Source organism: Rhinopithecus roxellana, chromosome 6 (assembly GCF_007565055.1).
Source record: "Rhinopithecus roxellana isolate Shanxi Qingling chromosome 6, ASM756505v1, whole genome shotgun sequence".
NCBI classification, from domain to species: domain Eukaryota; kingdom Metazoa; phylum Chordata; class Mammalia; order Primates; family Cercopithecidae; genus Rhinopithecus; species Rhinopithecus roxellana.
This window is the reverse complement of record NC_044554.1, coordinates 152,954,414-152,973,732: the sequence shown is the minus strand read 5'-3', so window position 1 is coordinate 152,973,732 and position 19,319 is coordinate 152,954,414. Positions and strand designations below refer to the sequence as shown.

The following is a 19,319-nucleotide window of genomic DNA, read 5'->3' as shown; positions in this document are numbered from 1 at the left end:
TCAGAGCATTACCTTTCAGCTGGCACTTCATATGTTCCTTTAGTAGTTCATTCTAGGGCTCTAAAAGTACAGCTACTTCTGTTTGGTGTAGTATGTAATACAAACAGTAAGTTCTAGGATCATGAGCCAGTCCTACACCCCCTTCACTATTAAGTGGGTCCCCCGATCAGATACTATGTGGTGTGGATTTCTATTCTTGTTCGGTAATCTAAAAACCCTCAGATAATAGTTAGTTGTGTTGACTATGACTCAGAGATCAGGAAAGGAAAGCTTATACCCAGAATAAGTGCATCATTGGAAGGATGGACAGCTGGCTGCTGCTGGACAGAGGGGACCCATTGTAGTCAACTTGCCACAAATCAACCAATCGATCTTCTGAAGACCCAGTAACCTATTGAGGGCTCCTCATTGGTCTCTCTTGTTAGCAAGTCGGATGTTCAAAATCAGCAGTAGCTAGATTTTCTAGGAAAATTGGTAGTCCATTGTATTGGCTAATGAGTAGTCTTGCTCTCTGCCACTGTGGCCACTCTATTCATGTGCCCATCGTGACAGTACTTAATCCAATGACAAAGCCTGGATAATGTCAACTGGACAAGTTATCTTGTCTATTTGTTTTTTTCAGTGCTTCTTGTGTACTTGATGCTTTCCAATTAGTGTTAAATGCATGACACAAAAATCTTCACACATTGTGTCCACTCCCATAGTCCCAACCATATGCCTCTGTCTCAGACTCTTGTTTCCAATCTCCAAGTCCCTTTCATTCAGGTCCCTGTCCATACAGCTAGACTATTGGCTACTGTGCAGAAACCTATACATATATTCACACCTTAGGCCAATTTTTCTTCCACTCACAATAGATAACCATAGTCATTGCTTGAAGCTTCGTTCATTGGGAAGGCCTTCCTTCTCCACTGTCTTCCAAGGCTACCTTATAATGCATCTCTACTTCAGCGACCATCTATTTTTGCTTTACAGCTACATAGTGAACTAACTCATTGTCAACCAGAATTGGCCTTTTACCTCCCTTTCAGCTAGTCATAGAGAACACCCATATAGCCATAAGTGTGAGCTGCACAAGGGCACTAGTACAACCCTGGTGGGTGACATGGAGGCATCTGTGCTACTTGCTCATGCAGCCTCCTCATGCCAATCTAGTCCCATATGGGTTTGATCCCAGATGTGTCATTTCCATTTTCCAGTGGAAGGCTGTGGAACACATCTGAGTGTATGACTTAGTGCATTGGCAATAATCTACCTCATAATGGTCCATTCCAAATACATTTGGTGCCCCATTATCAACCACTCCATCTTGACCAACGCTCAGCAACATTCTAGGAACAGTTTCTCAAAAGGTGTATAACTTTATACCGAAAATGGATGGCATTGCTTCAGAGCTTTAGGGGCCTGCATTCTAATTCTTTCACTTGGGCATACATCAACTCCAAATTGTATCTTTCCCCACTAACATATTCAGCACCATAGGGTCAGCCAGATCATATGCCCCAAGTAGTAGGGTTGCTTATACCGCAGTCTTACATGCTGCAGAGCCCTTTCTTGCTCCAGGCCCACTCAAAGCTGTAGGACTTCTATGTAGTTCAGTATATGAGATGGAAAAATATTCCTAGATGTGAAATGTGTTGCCTCCAAAACACAGGCCTACTAAGTATCTTGCTCTATTTATTGAGATTGAGAATGTAAGATACAGCAATTTAACTTTTACTTGAAAATCCAGTGGTTGCAGTAGTGTTCTAGCAGCCTTTCACTACTGAACCACTAAAAACTTTACCAATGTGGTATGTTCCTGAATTTTCACAGGGTTTATCTCCCACCCTCCAGAGTGTGTGTGTCCTACCAAGGCCTCTAATGTATTAGACAGCTCTTGTTGACTCTTAGTGACGTCTTCAATGTAAATGGATCAATGTGATATTCTACAGAATGTTCAGATGGTCCATGTCTCTTCAGACCTTATTATGACAAATGTTTGAAGAGGTAACACAGCCCTGGGCAAAGCAGAAAATGAACATTATTGTCTGTTTCATGTGAATACAAACTCTGATTTTTTTGAATGTGTCTCTGTCTGGTTTTGGTATCAGGATAATATTGGCCTTGTAGAATGAATTTGGAAGTATTCCCTCCTCCTCTATTTTTCAGAATAGTTTGAGTAAGATTAGTATTAGTTCTTCATTAAATGTTTGGTATAATTCAGCAGAGTCATCATCAGTTCCTGATCTTTTCTTTATTGGAAGACATTTTATTATAAGATATTGTTATTTGTGGCCGGGCATGGTGGCTCACACCTGTAATCCCAGCACTTTGGGAGGCTGAAGCAGGCAGATCACAAGGTCAGGAGATCGAGACCATCCTGGCTAACATGGTGAAACCCTATCTCTACTAAAAATACAAATAAAAAAATTAGCTGGGCATGGTGGTGGGCACCTGTAGTCCCAGCTACTCAGGAAGCTGAGGCAGGAGAATGGCATGAACCCAGGAGGCGGAGCTTGCAGTGAGCCAAGATCACACCACTGAACTCCAGCTTGGGCAACAGAACAAGACTCTGTCTCCAAAAGAAAAAAAAAAAAAAGATCTTATTATTTGTTATTGGTTATAGTTTTATCTTGGTACATTGTATGCTTCCAGGAATTTGTTCCTTTCTTCTATATTTTCCAATTTATTGGCATATAGTTGCTCAAAGAGGCTACTAATGATCCTTTGAATTTCTGCTATCAGTTGCAATGTCTCCTTTATTATCTCTAATTTTATTTGTTTGAGTCTTCTTTCTTTTTAATTAGTCTGGCTAAAGGTTTGTTGATTTTGCATGACGTTTCAAAAATCCAACTTTTTGTTTCATTGATATTTTGTATTGTTTTCTTCATTTCAATTTCATTTATTTCTGCTCTGATACTTATTTATTTTCTTCTACTAATTTTGAGTTTGTTTTGCTCTTCCTTTTCTAGTTCTTTAAGATGCATCATTAGGTTTATTATTTAAAGTTTATCTTCTTTTTCAATGTAGGCACTGATAGCTCTAAAATTCCCTCTTTGTGCTCTTGCTGTACCCCATAGATTTTGGCATGTTGTGTTTCTATTATCATTTGTTTCAAGAATTTTTTAAATTTTCTTCTTAACGTCTTCATTGATCCACTAGTCATCCAGGAGCATATGGCTTGATTTCCGTGTATTTGTATAGTTTCCAAAATTCCTCTTGTTATTGATTTCTAGTTTTATTCCATTATGGTCAGAGATGATGCTTCATATTATTTTTATTTTGTTTTAATGTTTTCAGGCTTTTTAGTGATTTAACATATAGTCTGCTCTCAAGAATGAACCTGTGCTGAGGAAAAGAATGTGTATTCTGCAGCTGTTGGATGAAATGTTCTGTACATAACTATATAGTGCAGATTAACTCTCATATTTCTTTACCAATTTTCTGTCCAGTAGATCTGTCCAATGGTGAAATTGTGATGTTGAAGTCTCCAGCTATTATTGTATTGGGGTCTCTCTCTCTCTTTAGCTCTAACAATATTTAATTTATATGTCTGGGTGCTCCAGTGTTGGGTGCATATATATTTACAATTGTTAAATCCTCTTGCTGCTTTGACCCCTTTATCACTATATAGTAACCTTCTTTATCTCTTCCTATAGTTTTTGTCTTGAAATCTAATTTGCATTATATAGGTATAGCTAGCCCTGCTCTTTTGTGGTTTCCATTGACATGGAATATCTTTTCCCATCCCTTTATTTTCCACCTATGTGTGTCTTGTCTTTATGGTGAAGTGTGTTTCTTGTAAGCAACAGATCATTGGATCTTTTTTTTTTAAATCCATTGAGCCACTTGATGACTTTTGACTGGCAAGTCTCAGAGTCTCACTCAAAGTCTTCAATGTACCTGGGTATTCCTGATGGCTATTCTGAGCCCAAGGACTCTTTAGCTGGCAGGTGATGAATGCTACCAGGACTATGTCCTTCCCTTCAGGGCAGTAGTTTCCCTTCTGGCCTAGGGCATGTCTAGAAATGCCACCCAGGAGCTAGGGCCTGGAAAGGGGGCCTCTCAAAGCTGACCAGTGCCCTCTCCTGTTGTGACTGTGCTCTGGGCTCAGTTCAGCACTAGAACTTGCTTGAAAGTTGTACTCCTTGTGGTCTAGACTGACTTTCCAGTGAGTGTATTTAGAGCCCCAGAGTACTTGAGCTTGCAGTGGTAAGGCCTGTAGGAACTCAGGTTCTGACCACTAGGATTGGTGATTTCCTTTTGGCTAGAGCTGATATAAATGCTCCCTCCATGCGGGGGGCATCAGCTGAGTTTGGTCCTGTTTTCTTTTATGCTGTAATAGGACAGCACTAAGTTCAGTGCCTCACAATTGCTGTGCTTTCCTCCTCTAGCACCTAGGAAAGCTCTCCATACCCTGCCGCCATTGCTGGGGAATGGGAGAGGGGTGGCGTCAGAGATTTAAAATTGTTTATTTTCTACTTCTTCGGTGCCTCTTTCAGCAATATGAAGTTAAAACCAAGTACTATGAGTGATCACCTGATTTTTGGTTCTTACAAAGCTACTTTTTTGTGTGTGTAGATGGTTGCTAAATTGGTGTCCTTGCTGAGGGTGGAAGAGGGAATGATCAGTGGAGTCTTCTATTCTGCAATCTTGCCTGCAGCACTCTTTTGAGAAAGATTCCGAATTATATGATAAATTAGTGATGTCTGTCATGGAGGGGTGAGGGGCAGATTTAGACATATAGCCTATTTTGCCATTTCTGCTATAAACATCTACACAGTTTGTACAATCTGTAACTATAGAATTGAGTACAGATGACCTGCCCACAAGAGGACAAATGTCCTGATCTTGGCCTTAGTTCCTCTGTAATTCAACCAAGTACATGAATTAAGTTGACAGATGATACACTTGCTGTTTTCCAAGGGCAGATGTTGAAAGTGGAAAGGAGAAGAAAGCAAAGAAACCTGGGAGCAGGGGGACTGAGACTGGGTGTAAGGAGAAACAAGAGGTCCAATTTGCAAAACAATGGGTGTAGTAAGAGGAATCTTGAAGTATTCTCCAAAGATAACAATTTTGCTTTTCTCAATTTTGTCCTCTTGATTCTCACACAGTGCTGTCTTTAGTACAAACCTACTACCCTGAAAACTTCTGCTCTATGACTTAAAAGGTTTGTTATGATTAGTGTGATTCCTCTTCAGTCATTATTGAAATTCTTCCTAGGTGGTTACATTTAAGTGGTAAGAAGCTGCAATAATATAAGTCAAAGAACTCCTGCTTTGCTTTACTTTTCCTCAGTGGCCATCTGATAAATCAGGAAGGAGAAAAAAAAGTGAACCTCTCCAAGATTTCATTTCTATTGTGGCTTACCTGAAAATTTGAAAAACAAACAAAAAACAAAACAACAACAACAAAAAAAAACCCTGCATGTAAGCACTTGTATGTTTTTGTTAGATTCTTTCACAGGACTAGTCAACATCTTGACAGATATTATCTGGCGATTCACTGGAGACTTCATGGCACCTGATCTGGTTTGCCGAGTGGTCCGCTATTTACAGGTATGTAACACCTTCCAAATGTGATGAGACAAACTGATACCAAAGTTAGCTCTTAGATTTATTATAAGGAAAATAATATAAAACCCTGCATTCCTATGTATCAAACTGCCCGCTTTCTCCTAGGTGGAAGGACAATGAAAATGTGAAAGATTTTTAATGTATTTCCTTTGCTAAAAATACTATCTACATAAAGAAAACACAAATGAGCAATGATAAGGATGTAAAGCATTCATATTTCAAATGTTAACTAAAAATGTCTGGGTCAATATTAAGGATTTTGGCATATTGTGGATAATTTCCAAAAAAGTTTGTTAATTATATTTACCTTTTACTTCTCAAATGAACTCAACACTGGCTACTGTTCTTTTTTGTAAAACAAAGGGAATTTGTTAGAAAATAACTATTACTTATTGAATTACTGCCTAAATTATACTTTTTAAAGTATCTATTGGCATTTGAATTTCTTCCTCTCAAATTTCCTGTTTTCCTTTTGGAATGATTTTATAACTGAAAGATTTTTTTTTAATTTTTCCTAAGATCTATTTTTAGATTAAAGATATCCATGCTTGGAATGTCAATCTGCTTCATTGTAAGCCACATTTATGTATCACATGTATATTTGATTTAAAATATTACATATATACATATTTACATACATCCATACTCATATTGTTAATATGCATTAGATGTTTATAATACAGATTTAGACACTTCAACTAAGTATGGAAAGAATGGATTATTTTATAACTGGTATTAGGTTTGAGGTGCTGTTTCTGAGTTCTGAAAATTATTTTTTATTAATATATTTTTATTCTGATGCTAGTACTTCAGGTCTAAATTATCATAGCTTTATGTATATATAATGCATTTCTAGAAAGCTTTATCCTGCTAGATTCTAGATTCCATTTGTTAGTAGAGTCTTTTAGGATCTTTGTATCTGTATTTATAAGTAAAATTATAATTCTTTTCATTGGTTTTATTATTTTCAGGTCTTGGTAATGAAGTTATTCCATATTCAGAAAATGAACATGGAATAGTTAAGAGTTACAATCTTCTTTTGTGCTCTGAATATAACCTTGAAAGTTTGGTATGTCTGAAAGAGACTTTACTATTATGCACGGCTAGTAATTTCTCAGGGGAAATTTTTAAAAACATATTTCAATTTCTTTCTGAGGATATTTGCTTCCTTGTAAATAAATGCTTTCAATTACTTATATTAGTAATCAATTGCTGAGACACAAATTATGACAAAACTTAGTGGCTTAAAACAATAAATATTTATTATCTCACAGTTTCTATTAGTCAAGAATTCAGGAACAGCTTGGCTAGGCAGATCTGGATAAAGGCTTATCAAAAGGTTCAGTCAGATGCTTTGTGATACTGTAGTCACAGAATGCTTGGCTGGGACTGGACAAGATGGGTCACTCACATAGGTGGTAAATTAGTGTTGGTTTCAGTGGAATACTCAGTTCTCCACACGGGCCTCTCTATAGGTATGTTTTAGTGTCCTCACAACATAGTAGCTGGTTTTTCCAAGAATAACCTATTCAAGTGACCAAAGTGGAAGTGGCAATGTATTTTATGAACTAGACTCAAAGGTCATAGACCATCACTTTCATATGATTATTTTGGTTGTACAAATCAACTCAGATTCAGTATGCGGAAAGAAGAACCACAAAACTAGGAAGCAAGGATTATTTTCGACATGTTGGAGGTTGGCAACCACACTATCTTCATATTTTTCCAAAGCATTTGATAGCCTGTAGTTTCTCCTAATTAATAACTTTAAAATGTCTTCTTGATTTAGAAATATTCATGTCAGTAACATTTTTTCTAACTGTATCTATAATATAAGTGTTAAGATAATACTATATATAAAATGTATCTTTTGACATAGGGAAAGTGATAGAGAACGAAATTCTGATAATTCTCTCTTCTGTAAAGAAAGCGTGAAAATTGGCAAAAATTATCAGAATCAAATTTGTAGGACTCTGGAAATTAACCAAAGACTTGCAATTACCCAGGGAGCATTTATTCAGGAAAATGGCTGAATCTCAGTGAGAAAAAATGAGCTCTGTGGTGCTTTGGCTTGCATTATTCTCATCCCCCAGTATCCAACTCTGTAATAGCCTGAAAAAGTAACAGCACCCATTCATAGTGAAAACAAATTGTCTGGCAGCCACTGTAGAAAGCAAAACCGGGATAGAGCCCTTTCAAATTCCCAAGAAACTGCCATTATTTGACATGTCTGGCAGTTCTCTGAAAGACTCCACTTGCAAGGCTGTCTTTATTTTACTTAAATCAGAACTCACCCACTGTGAAAAACCTTTTTCCTCTGGGCATTTGTCAAAACAGTTACAGGCAATTGATTAACTTTGCTTATGACTAAGGTATTGGATAATAGTCAGGGAAAACCCTAGACTAACCAAAGCTTTAAAACATAAGCTGAGTAATGAGCTATCCATAGGGGATTTGAAAATCTGACATATTCCCAAAAATCTAGAAGACCAGGTATATGCCCAGGACTGTGCTCATCCTAAGGAAGAAATAGAGAATGCACTGAGCTGTCACCTGTGAATGACCTTGAGGCTTTGTGCAAGCAGGAAGTGAGGGCAAAAACAGAATTGTCAGTTGCCTGGCTAAGTGTCAAAATCATGCTCCAACATTCACACAGACCTCCTCTGCAATGAATGGGGGAATTAATAGTTTCTGAAATTTAAGAAAATCTCTTTTTAGGAGCTATCACCAAGATCGTGGAGTAGGAGATATTCACCTTCATCCCTCCAAAGCATTCAAGTATAAACAGCTATTCACAAACTAAAATAGCCCAGAGAGGACTCAAGGGCCCATTAAAGAATTTGCAACAACAACCTTTCTTCTTTATTCCTAGCCATGATTTGGCTAGGAACAAAGAAGAAAAGTGGAAGCTATCAGTATTAGACACAGAAAGGACCAACATTGTCTCTAGTGGCCTGCTCCACAGGAGACTCTAGGATCTTTTCCCACTGAGTAACCAACAGTCATTCCTGCAAGAGAACCCCAGAAGGGGAGATGTGGCTATACTTCCCTTCTATACCCCAAGAAGGAGTTGCTGTTGAGCTACTTTGGGAATGGGGTCACCACCTCTCCCAACCATGTGTAAGCTTCAGCCCTGGAGCCATGGCCACCCTGGGAATGCCCACACTCCAGACTGACACTCTGACTACACTGGGCCCACCCATGTGTTTAACACCACAGCCAGCTCCATAGTAAGCTAGTTAACACTCCAAGCCCCAATGTTAAACTCTGCCTGCATGTGTCCACACTTCAGACACTGACTTTACCACCATAGAGAGCTATCCCCACCCAGGCCTCAGAGCCATTATAATTCTGTGCATACCTGTACTCTCATCCTTGTCTCCTTGACTAATGCTTATGTATACTATTACCAACATTACAGCAGGGACAACTGTGCCCTAGGCAACAGCTCATCCATAGAGAGCTATGCCTTGCCCCAACCCTGAAGCCACTGAAAGACTGTGTTCTAGCTCCCACACTACTTTGCAGGTGCACCCGTGCCTCACATACTATACCATGCAGCAGAAGGGGAATCTGCCCTTTGAGCACCAGTGTCATTACCACTCTAATCCCAGAGCCACAGTCTCTCCATGTGAGCCCATGCATCAGACCTCAGTTCCATGGCTACTCCATGAATGTCACCCATCAGACACTGGTGGTACTGCCACTATGAGAGGCCCTACAAGCCAGATCTAGTACCAAGAGAAATCTTCTCAGTGCCAGCTTCCCTAGTGGGAGGAAAGATCAGAAGAACCTTAGCAGCCATCACCACTGAAGACCCAATCAATTCTTGCTGCTACTGCCAATATTCACTGCTTTGGTCACTGAGGATCACTGCCAATAGCCACTGCTTTGGCCACTGAGGATCCTTATGATCTTTATCAACTCTGACCTGAGCTGAAAAAGCTACACAGAGACTACAAACCTACACCATCACTGATGCTACACCACCCAACAAACCCTCCCCTATAGCGTATGGTCTTTCCATAGTGCACTAGCTCACAAAATCTGAAAGGTGATTCTTTTTGGTTTTGTTAATGTTTATTTTTGCCTTATGTTGATATGTGTGCATTTGACTGCTTTACTAAACACACACACATCAACATAAGGCAAAAATAAACATAAAAAAAGACATAACAACATCAAAAGAACACAGTAATTTTACAGTAACTGGCCCCAATGAAATAGAGATATATGCAATGCCTGACCTAAAAAATCAAAATAATTGTTTTAGGAAAGCTTAGGGAACTTAAAGTACAGAGAAGTAATTCAATGAAATCAGTAAAACAGTACAACCAAAACAAAGAATTAAAGAGAGAGATTGAAATTATTGTTTTAATCAAATAGAAATTCTGGAGCTAAAAAACATAATAAATGAAATAATAAATGCACTAGACAGCATCAACAGCAGAAATTATCAAGTAGACAAATAAACTGTGAACTGAAAAACAAGTTATTTGAAAATATACAACTAAAGAAGAAGAAAGAAAAAAGAATGAGAAAAGATAAAGAAAACATAAGAGATTTATGAGGCAGCATCAAAAGAGAAAATGTGCAATGCATTAGTCCCTTCTCATGCTGCTATAAGAATGTATCCAAGACTCGGTAATTTATAAACGAAAGAGCTTTAGTTGACTCACAGTTATACAGGGTTGGGGAGGCCTCAGGAAACTTACAATCATGGTGGAAGGGAAAGCGAACATGTCCTTCTTCACAAGGCGGCAGGAGAAAGAAAATGAGAACTGAGCAAACGGGGAAGCCCCTTATAAAACCATCAGATATCATGAGAACTTACTATCATGAGAATACCTTGGAGGAAACCACCTCCATGATTTAATTATCTCCCACTGAATCTCTCCCATGACATGTAGGGATTATGAGAACTAAAATTCAAGATGAGATTTGGGTAGGGACATAGCCAAACTATATCATACAAGTTATAGGAGTTATAGAAGGAGATGAGAGAGGGAAAAAAAGAGAGATTGTTTAAAGAAATAATGGCAGAATAGTTAGCAAATCTGGGGAAAGATATAAATATCCAGGTACCAGAAGTTCAAAAGTTTCCAATCAGATTCAATGAAAATAAGACTATGCCAAGACATAGTATAATCAAACTGTCAAAAATCAAAAACATAGAGAAAATCCTGACAACAGCAAGAGAGAAGAAGCAAATCACATATAAGACAGTTATAACAAGGCTAGCAGAAAATTTCTCAGCAGAAACCTTGCAGAACAGGAGAGAACAGAAGAACATATGTAAGGAAGGAAAAACAAACTGCCAACCAAAAATATTTACCCAACAAAACTGTCCTTTAGGAATCAAGTAGAGAGAAAGATTTCCCCAAACAAACAAAAGCTGAAGGAGTTCATCACCACCAAACCTATTTTCCAAAAATTCTACACGGAATTCTTCAAGTGAAAGGAAAAGAAAAAAAAAAAGAGCAAGCTAAAGGAAAAAAAAGAGCAAGCTAATTAGTGACATGAAAACGTATAAAACTCTATCACTCACTGTGAAAAGTAAGTACCTTTACAATACTCTAATCTGTAATGGTGGTGTGTAAATCAGTGACATCATTAGGATAAAGGCTAAAAGACAAAACTATTAAAACTAACAATCGCTACAATATAGGTATACCTCAGAAACATTGTGGATTCAATTCCAGAATGCCTAAATAAAGCAAATATCACAATAAAGCTAATCATATAATATTTTTGTTTCCCAGTACATATAAAAGTTATGTTTACATTTTACTGTAGCCTATTAAATGTGCAATAATATGTCTAAGAAGTATATATGTTAATTTAAAAATACTTAATTTCTAAAATAAAAAGTTAACAATCATCTGAGCCTTCGTCAAATATTGGCCTTTTTACTGCTGGAAGGTCTTGCTTTGATGTTGATGACTGCTGACTCATTAGAGTTGTGGTTGCCAAAGGTTGAGGTGGCTGTGGCAATTTCTTAAAATCAGACAACAATGAAGTTTGTTGCATCAACTGACTTTTCCTTACACACAAAAAATTATCTGTAGCATGCAATACTGTTTTATAGCATTTTACCCAGAGTAGAACTTCTTTTAAAACTGGAGTCAATTCTCTCAAAACTTGCCACTGTTTTTATCAAATATATTTATGTACTAGTTTAAACTATTTGTTATCATTTCAGCAATGTTCACAGCATTATCATCAAGAGTAGATTCCATCTCAAGAAATCACTTTCTTTGCTCATTCATAATAAGCAACTCCTCATCCAGTCAAGTTTTATTAAGAGAAGGAAGCAATTCAGTCACATCTACACACTCCACTTCTAATTCTATTTCTCTTGCTATTTCCACCACATTTGCAGTACCTTTCTCCAGTGAAAACTTGAACCCATCAAAGTCATTCATGAGAGTTGGCATCAACATTCTAAACTCCTGTAAATGTTGATACATTCACCTTCTCCCATAAATCATGAATGTTCTTAATGACATCTAAGTAGTGAGCCCTTCTGGAAGGTTTTTAATTTCCTTTGTCCTGATCCAGCAGAGGAATATGGTAGCTATGTCCTTACAAAATGTGTTTCCTAAATTCTTAAATAATAAGACTGGAAAGTCAAAATTACTCCTTGATCTACGGGATGCAAAATGGATATTGTGTTAGCAGAAATGAAGACAAGTTTAATTTTTTTGTTCGTCTTCATCCAAGCTCTTGGGTAGCAATGTGCATTGTCAATGAGCAGTGATATTTGGAAAGGAATCCTTTTTTCTGAGCAGTAGATATCAACAGGGAGCTTAAAATATTCAGTAAACCATGCTGTGAACAAATGTGCTGCCCTTTAGGCTTTGTTGTTTTGTTTATAGAGCACAGGCACAGTAGATTAGTCTAATTGTTAAGGGCCCTAGGATCTTTAGAATGATCAATGAGCATTGGCTTCAACTCAAAGTCACCAGCTGCATTAGCCACTAAAAAGAATATCATCATGTCCTTTGAAGCTTTGAAGCCAGGCACTGACTTCTCCTCTCTAGCTGTAGAAGCCCTAGATGGCATCTTCTTCTAGTATTTGAATGTTTGTTTCCACTGAAAAACTATCGTTTAGTGTAGCCACCTTCATCAGTTATCTAACCTCGATATTCTGGATAACTTAGTGCAACTTCTATATTATCACTTGGTGCTTTACCTTGCATGTTTATGTTACAGAGACAACTTCTATCCTGAAACCTCATGAAACAAACTATGCTAGCTTCAAACTTTTCTGCTGCAGCTTTCACAACTCTCTCAGCCTTCATAGAGGTGAAGAGAGTTTTAAGATCTTGCTCTGTATTAGGCTTTGGCTTAATGTTGCAACTAGTTTGATCATATATTCAGACCACTAAAACTGTCTCCATATCAGCAGCGAGTTTGTTTCATTTTCTTATAATTTGTGTGTTCACTGAAGTAGTCATTTTACTTTTCTTCAAGAAATTTTCCTTTACATTCACAACTTGGCTAACCAGCCCCAAACTAAGCTTTTGGCCTATCTTGGTTTCTGACATGCTTTTTCTCCCTAAGCTAAGTCATTTCTAGCTTTTGATTTAAAGTGAGAGATGTGTGACTCTTCCTATCACTTGAATACCTAAAGACAATTTCAGGGCTATTTATTGGCCTAATTTCAATATTACTGGGTCTCAGAGAATAGGAACATCTGAGGAGAGGGAGACAGCTGGAGGAACAACCAGTTGGTGGAGCTGTCAGTATGCACGCAACATTTATCAGTTAAGTTTGTCACCTTACACAGATGCGGTTTACAGCACCACAAAACAATTACAATAGTATCATCAAACATCACTGATCACAGACAGCCTTAATGGACCTAATAATAATAATAACAATAGTAATGAAAAAGTTTGAAATAACCAAAATATGACACAGACATGAAGTAAACACATACTGTTTGAAAAATGACAGACTTGCTCAACACAGGGTTGCCACAGACCTTCAATTTATAAAAAATGCACTCTCTGTGAAGAAAAATAAAGTAAATCATGACAAAATGAGGCTTATTTGCAGTGTGTTAAGCGATATACTATATAAAAAAATTTTAATTGTGACATAAAAAACTAAAATGGGGGTGGTAGAGTAAAAGTGTAGAGTTTTTGTATGTAATCAAAGTTAAGTTATAATCATTTTAAAATCACTGGTTATAAGTATAAGACGTTCCTTTGTAAGTCTCAAGGTAACCACAAAGCAAAACCTGCAGTAGATACACAAAAATTAAAAAGTAAGGAATCAAAGCATACCACTAGAGAAAAGCATCAATCACAGAAGAAGACAGAAAAAATAGAAGAAAGGGAAAAAATGCACAAAGCAGAAAGAGTAGAAGACAGAAAAAAAAAAAAAATACATGATAGCCAGAATACAATTATCAAAATGGCAATTTAGGGCACATATAATTGAAAGTAAACAGATGGAAAAAGATATTTCATGCAAGTGGAAACCAAAATAGATGAGGGATTGCTACACTTACATCACATAGAATAGATTTTAAGTAAAAAATTGTAAAATGAGGCAAATAAGGTCATTGTATAACAGTAAAGGGATTGTTTCATCAGGAAGAATAACAATTGTAAATATATATGGACCCTACATTGGATCACCTAAATATATAAAGCAAATATTAATGGACCTGAAGAGAGAAATAGACAGCAATAAAATCATACGTCTTCAAAATCCCACTTTTAATAATAGACAGATTATCTAGACAGATAATCAGTAAAGAACCATTGGACTTAAACTACACTTCAGACCAAATGGACCTAATAGACACATATGGAACATTTCACCTAGTGGCAGCAGAATATATAATCTTTTGAAGCACCCAAGGAACATTCTGCAGGATAATCATAGAGTAAACCACAAAACAAGTCACAACAAAATTAAGATTGAAATATATAAATTACTAGGCCGGGCGCGGTGGCTCAAGCCTGTAATCCCAGCACTTTGGGAGGCCGAGACGGGCGGATCACGAGGTCAGGAGCTCGAGACCATCCTGGCTAACACGGTGAAACCTCGCCTCTACTAAAAAAATACAAAAAAACTAGCCGGGCAAGGTGGCGGGCGCCTGTAGTCCCAACTACTCGGGAGGCTGAGGCAGGAGAATGGCGTGAACCTGGGAGGCGGAGCTTGCAGTGAGCTGAGATCCGGCCACTGCACTCCAGCCTGGGCGACAGAGCGAGACTCTGTCTCAAAAAAAAAAAAAAAAAAAAAAAAAAAAAAAAGAAATATATAAATTACTTTTTTTCAAAAACAGTGATATGAAACTAGTAATCAATAATAAAAGGAATTTCAAAAATGTTACAAACATGAAAATTAAACAACATACTCCTAAACAATCAATGGGTCAAAGAAGAAATTAAAAGCAAAATTTTTAAATATCTTAAGATAAATGAAAATGAAAACACATCCTAATGAAGCTTATGGGATGCAACAAAAGCAGATCTAAGCGGGGAGTTTATAACAATAAATACCTACATCAAACAAAAGATTTAAAATAAATAACCTAATGTTACTACTTAAGTAACTAGAAGAAGAATGAAGTAAGTCCTTTAGTAAAAGCGCATAAAGAATAACAAATAGAGAAGAAAGAAAACAAATGGAGACTAGAAAAACAAAGAAAAGATCAATGAAGAGTTAGTTTCAAACCTTTAGCTAGAATAACTAGGAAGAAGAAGAAAACTCAAAATTAGAAATGAAAGCAGAGACATTACAACTGATACCACAGAAACAAAAAGCATCGTAAGAGGTGATATGAAAAATTAAATGTCAGCCAGGCCTAGTGGCTCATGCCTGTAATGCCAGCACTTTGGGAGGCCGAGGCAGGCAGATCACCTGAGGTCAGGAGTTCGACACCAGCCTGACCAACATGGAGAAACCTCGTCTCTACTAAAGACACAAAAATTAGCTGGGCGTGGTGGCGGGCACCTGTAATCCCAACTACTCGGGAGGCTGAGGCAGGAGAATCACTTGAACCCAGGAGGCGGAGTTTGCAGTGAGCAAAAAAAAAAAAAAAAAAAAAAAAAAATAGATAACCTAGAAGAAATGGGTAAGTTCCCAGACACACAAAAACTACCAAGACTTTGAGTATCGAAGGAATAGAAAATCTGAAAAAACCAATACTAAGGACGTTTAATCAGTAATAAAATATTTCCATTCCAAGAAAAGACCAGGATCAGATGGCTTCACTGCAAAATTCTACCAAACACTTAGAGAAGAACTAATAACAATCTTTCTCAAAGTCTTTCCCCAAAAAAGTGAAAACAAGTGTTTACTCTCATACTCATTTTATGAGGTCAGCATTACTCTGATAACAAACTCAGACAAGATACTATGAGAAAATTACAGGGCAATAACCCTGATGAACATAGGTTTAAAAATCCTCAACAAAATACTAATGAACATACTTCAATAGCACATTTAAAGTATTATTCACCATAATTAAGTGTAATTTATTCCTGGAATGCAACGATAGTTTAACATACACAAATTAATAAATGTGACATACTATATTAACAAAATGAAGGATAAAAGGCATATGATCATCTCAATAGATGCAGAAAAAGATCATGTCAAAATTCAACATCTTTTTGTAGTAAAAATGCTCAACAAATTAGGTACAGAAGAGAAGTACTTCAACAAATAAAGACCATGTATGACAAGTCCACTGCTAATATCACAGTCAACAGGGATAAACTAAAAGTTTTTCTTCTAAGATCAGGAACAAGATAAGAATGCTCACTATCGCAACTTCTATCCAACATAGTACTGGAAGTTCTAGCCAGAGAAGTAAGGTAAGAAAAAAAAAGAAAAGAAAAAGAAAGGCATTCACATCAGAAAGGACAAACTTAATCTTTCTATTTGAAGATGACCTGATCTTACATACATATATATATATATAATATTTTATATATATATATATACATATACACACACACACACACACACAAAACACTAAACACCACCAAAAAACCATGAAAACTAACAAATGAATTTGCTATAATTGCAGGATACAAAATAAACATACAAAGCCAGTAATGTTGCTATACACTAACAATGAACTATCCAAAAAAATTAGAATCTATTTACAGTAACTCCAAAAAGAATAAAATACCTAGAAATGAAGTTAACTAAGGAGGTGATAGACTTATACATAAAAAATTAAATACATTGATGAAAGAAATTAAACAAGACAAAAATTGGAAAAGCATCCTGTTTTCATAAATATACAGACTTAATACTTTTAAAGTGTCTATAAATCAAAGCTATCTACAGATTCAATGCATTCCCTATCAAAATCCCAACATGTTTGACAGAAATTGAAAAAAATTCAAAAATTCAAATTAAATCACAAAAGTCCCAGAATTGTCAATTTGAGAAAGAACAAAGCTCAAAGCATCCCACTTCCTGCTTACAAAATATATTATGAAGCTACAGTACACAAAACAGTGTTGCACTGGCATGAAGACAGACATACAGACGGATGAAACAGAATAAAGAAGCCAGAAATAAATCCATGTATGTGTGGTCCACTGATCTTCAACAGTGGTGCCAAAAACAAACAATGGGGACAGGATGGTCTCCTCAACAAGGTGTTGGAAAACTGGACATCTACATGAAAAGAGTGAAATGTAACCCTTAACTTATATAATACAGATAAAAATAAACTCAGAATGGATTAAAGACTTATATGTAAGACCTTAAACTATAAAATTTCTAGATTAAAAACAGGGGAAATGTTCTTTGACATTTCTCTTGGCAGTGATTTTTTTTGGGTAAGACACCAAAAACTCAAGAAACAAAACCACAAATAGACAAGTGGGGCAACATTAAACTAAATATCTCCGGTGCAATAAGGAAAACAATGAATCAAATGAAAGGTGACCTACGGAATGGGAGTAAATATTTACAAACCATACATATGATAAAGAGTTAATATCCAAAATATGTTAGAAACATCTAGAACTCAATTTAAACAACAGTACCAGGTGGCTGGGCACGGTGGCTCACGCCTGTAATCCCAGCAGTTTGGGAGGCCCAGGCAGGCAGATCACGAGGTCAGGAGATCGAGACCATGGTGAAACCCCGTCTCTACTAAAAATACAAAAAATTAGCAGGGCGCGGTGGTGGGCGCCTGTAGTTCCAGCTACTCGGGAGGCTGAGGCAGGAGAATGGCGTGAACCCAGGAGGTGAAGCTTGCAGTAAGCCGAGATCGTGCCACTGCACTCCAGCCTGGGTGACAGAGGGAGACTCCATCCCAAAAAAAAAAAAAAATGTACCAGGCATGGTGGCTCACACATGTAATCCTAGTACTTTGGGAGGTTGAGGCTGGTGAATGGCTTGAGCCCAGGTGTTCAAGACCAGCCAGGGAAACATGGCAAAACCCTATCTCTACAAAAAAAAAAAAAAAAAAAAATACATATATATGTGTATGTGTGTACATACACACATGTATGTGTGTGTGTACATATGTGTGTGTGTATATATATTAGCTAGGCATGGTGAGTGTGTGTCTATAGTCCCAGTTACTCAGGAGGCTGAGGTGGTAGGATTGCTTGAACCCAGGGCTTGTCAAGGCTACAGTGAGCCATGACAGTACCATTACACTCCAGCTTGGGCAACAGAGAGAGACCCTGTCTCAAAACAAACAAACAAACAAAAACATAGGCTGTGTGCAGTGGCTCATGCTTTTAATACCAACACCTTGGGAAGTCAAAGCAGAAGGATTACTTGAGACCAGGAGTTTGAGACCAGTTTGGGAAACATAGCAAGACCCCGTCTCTACAAAAAGTAAAAATAAAAATAAATAACCAGGCATATTGGCATGGGCTAGTAGTTCTAGCTACATGGGAGGCTCAAGTGAGAGGATTGCTTGAGATCAGGAGTTCAAGACCAGCCTGGGCAGCATAGTGAGACCCCATCTAGGAAAAATAAAGCACAGGCAACAAAAGCAAAAATATACACATGAGATTGCAGGAAACTACAAATCTTCTGCACAGCAAAAGAACTATCAACTGAGTAAAGATACAGTTTATAGAATGGGAGAATATATTGGCAAACTAAGCATCTGATGAGGAGTTAATATCCAGAATATATGAGAAACTCAAACAACTCAATAGCAAAAAATAAAAAATAAACCCAATCCAAAAAAATGAGCAAATGACCTGAATAGACATTTCTCAAAATATATATATACAAAAGAAGACATACAAATGGGCAACATGTATATGAAAATATGCTTAACATCCCTAGTCATCAGGGAAATACAAAACAAAACCACAGTAAGATGCCACCTCACTCTAGTTAGAATGTCTACTGCAGAAAGACAAATGATAACAAGTATTGGAAAGGATGTGGAGAAAGGAAACCCTTAGATATTGTTCATGGGAATGTAAACTAGAAAGTCACTATAAAAACAGCATGGTAGTTCCTGGAAAAATTAAAAATTGAACTGCCATATGATCCAGCAATCCCACTAATGGGTATAAACCCAAAAGTAATGAAATCAGTATGTCAAAGAGACATCTGCTGTCCTGTGTTTATTGCAGCACTATTCGTAACAGCCAAGATATGGCAGCAACCTGTGTCTATCAATGGATGAATGAATTTAAAAATTGTGGTATATACATAATATGCAATACTATTCATTCATAAAAAAAGAAAGTGTTTCATCTGTGACAGCATAGATGAACCTGGAAAACATTGTGTTAAGTG

General features: G+C 37.1%; 1 protein-coding gene and 1 long non-coding RNA gene across 7 annotated transcripts in view; one reads left to right on the top strand and one right to left on the bottom strand.

Moving 5' to 3' along the window:
• Positions 1-19,319, top strand: part of NPSR1 (neuropeptide S receptor 1) — a 234,901-nt gene that overhangs the window by 134,162 nt on the left and 81,420 nt on the right. For 3 of the 6 annotated variants that reach the window (XM_030932651.1, XM_030932652.1, XM_030932650.1), the window contains exon 3: positions 5,437-5,540. The exons of 2 other annotated variants lie outside the window; for them this stretch is intronic. In XM_030932651.1, coding sequence (XP_030788511.1) covers positions 5,437-5,540 — 104 coding nt within the window. The remainder of the gene's footprint in view (positions 1-5,436; positions 5,541-19,319) is intronic. One more of the 6 variants, XM_030932653.1, reaches the window with a different exon arrangement.
• Positions 1-19,319, bottom strand: part of LOC115898285 — a 137,477-nt gene that overhangs the window by 93,743 nt on the left and 24,415 nt on the right. The gene's annotated exons all lie outside the window — the stretch shown is intronic.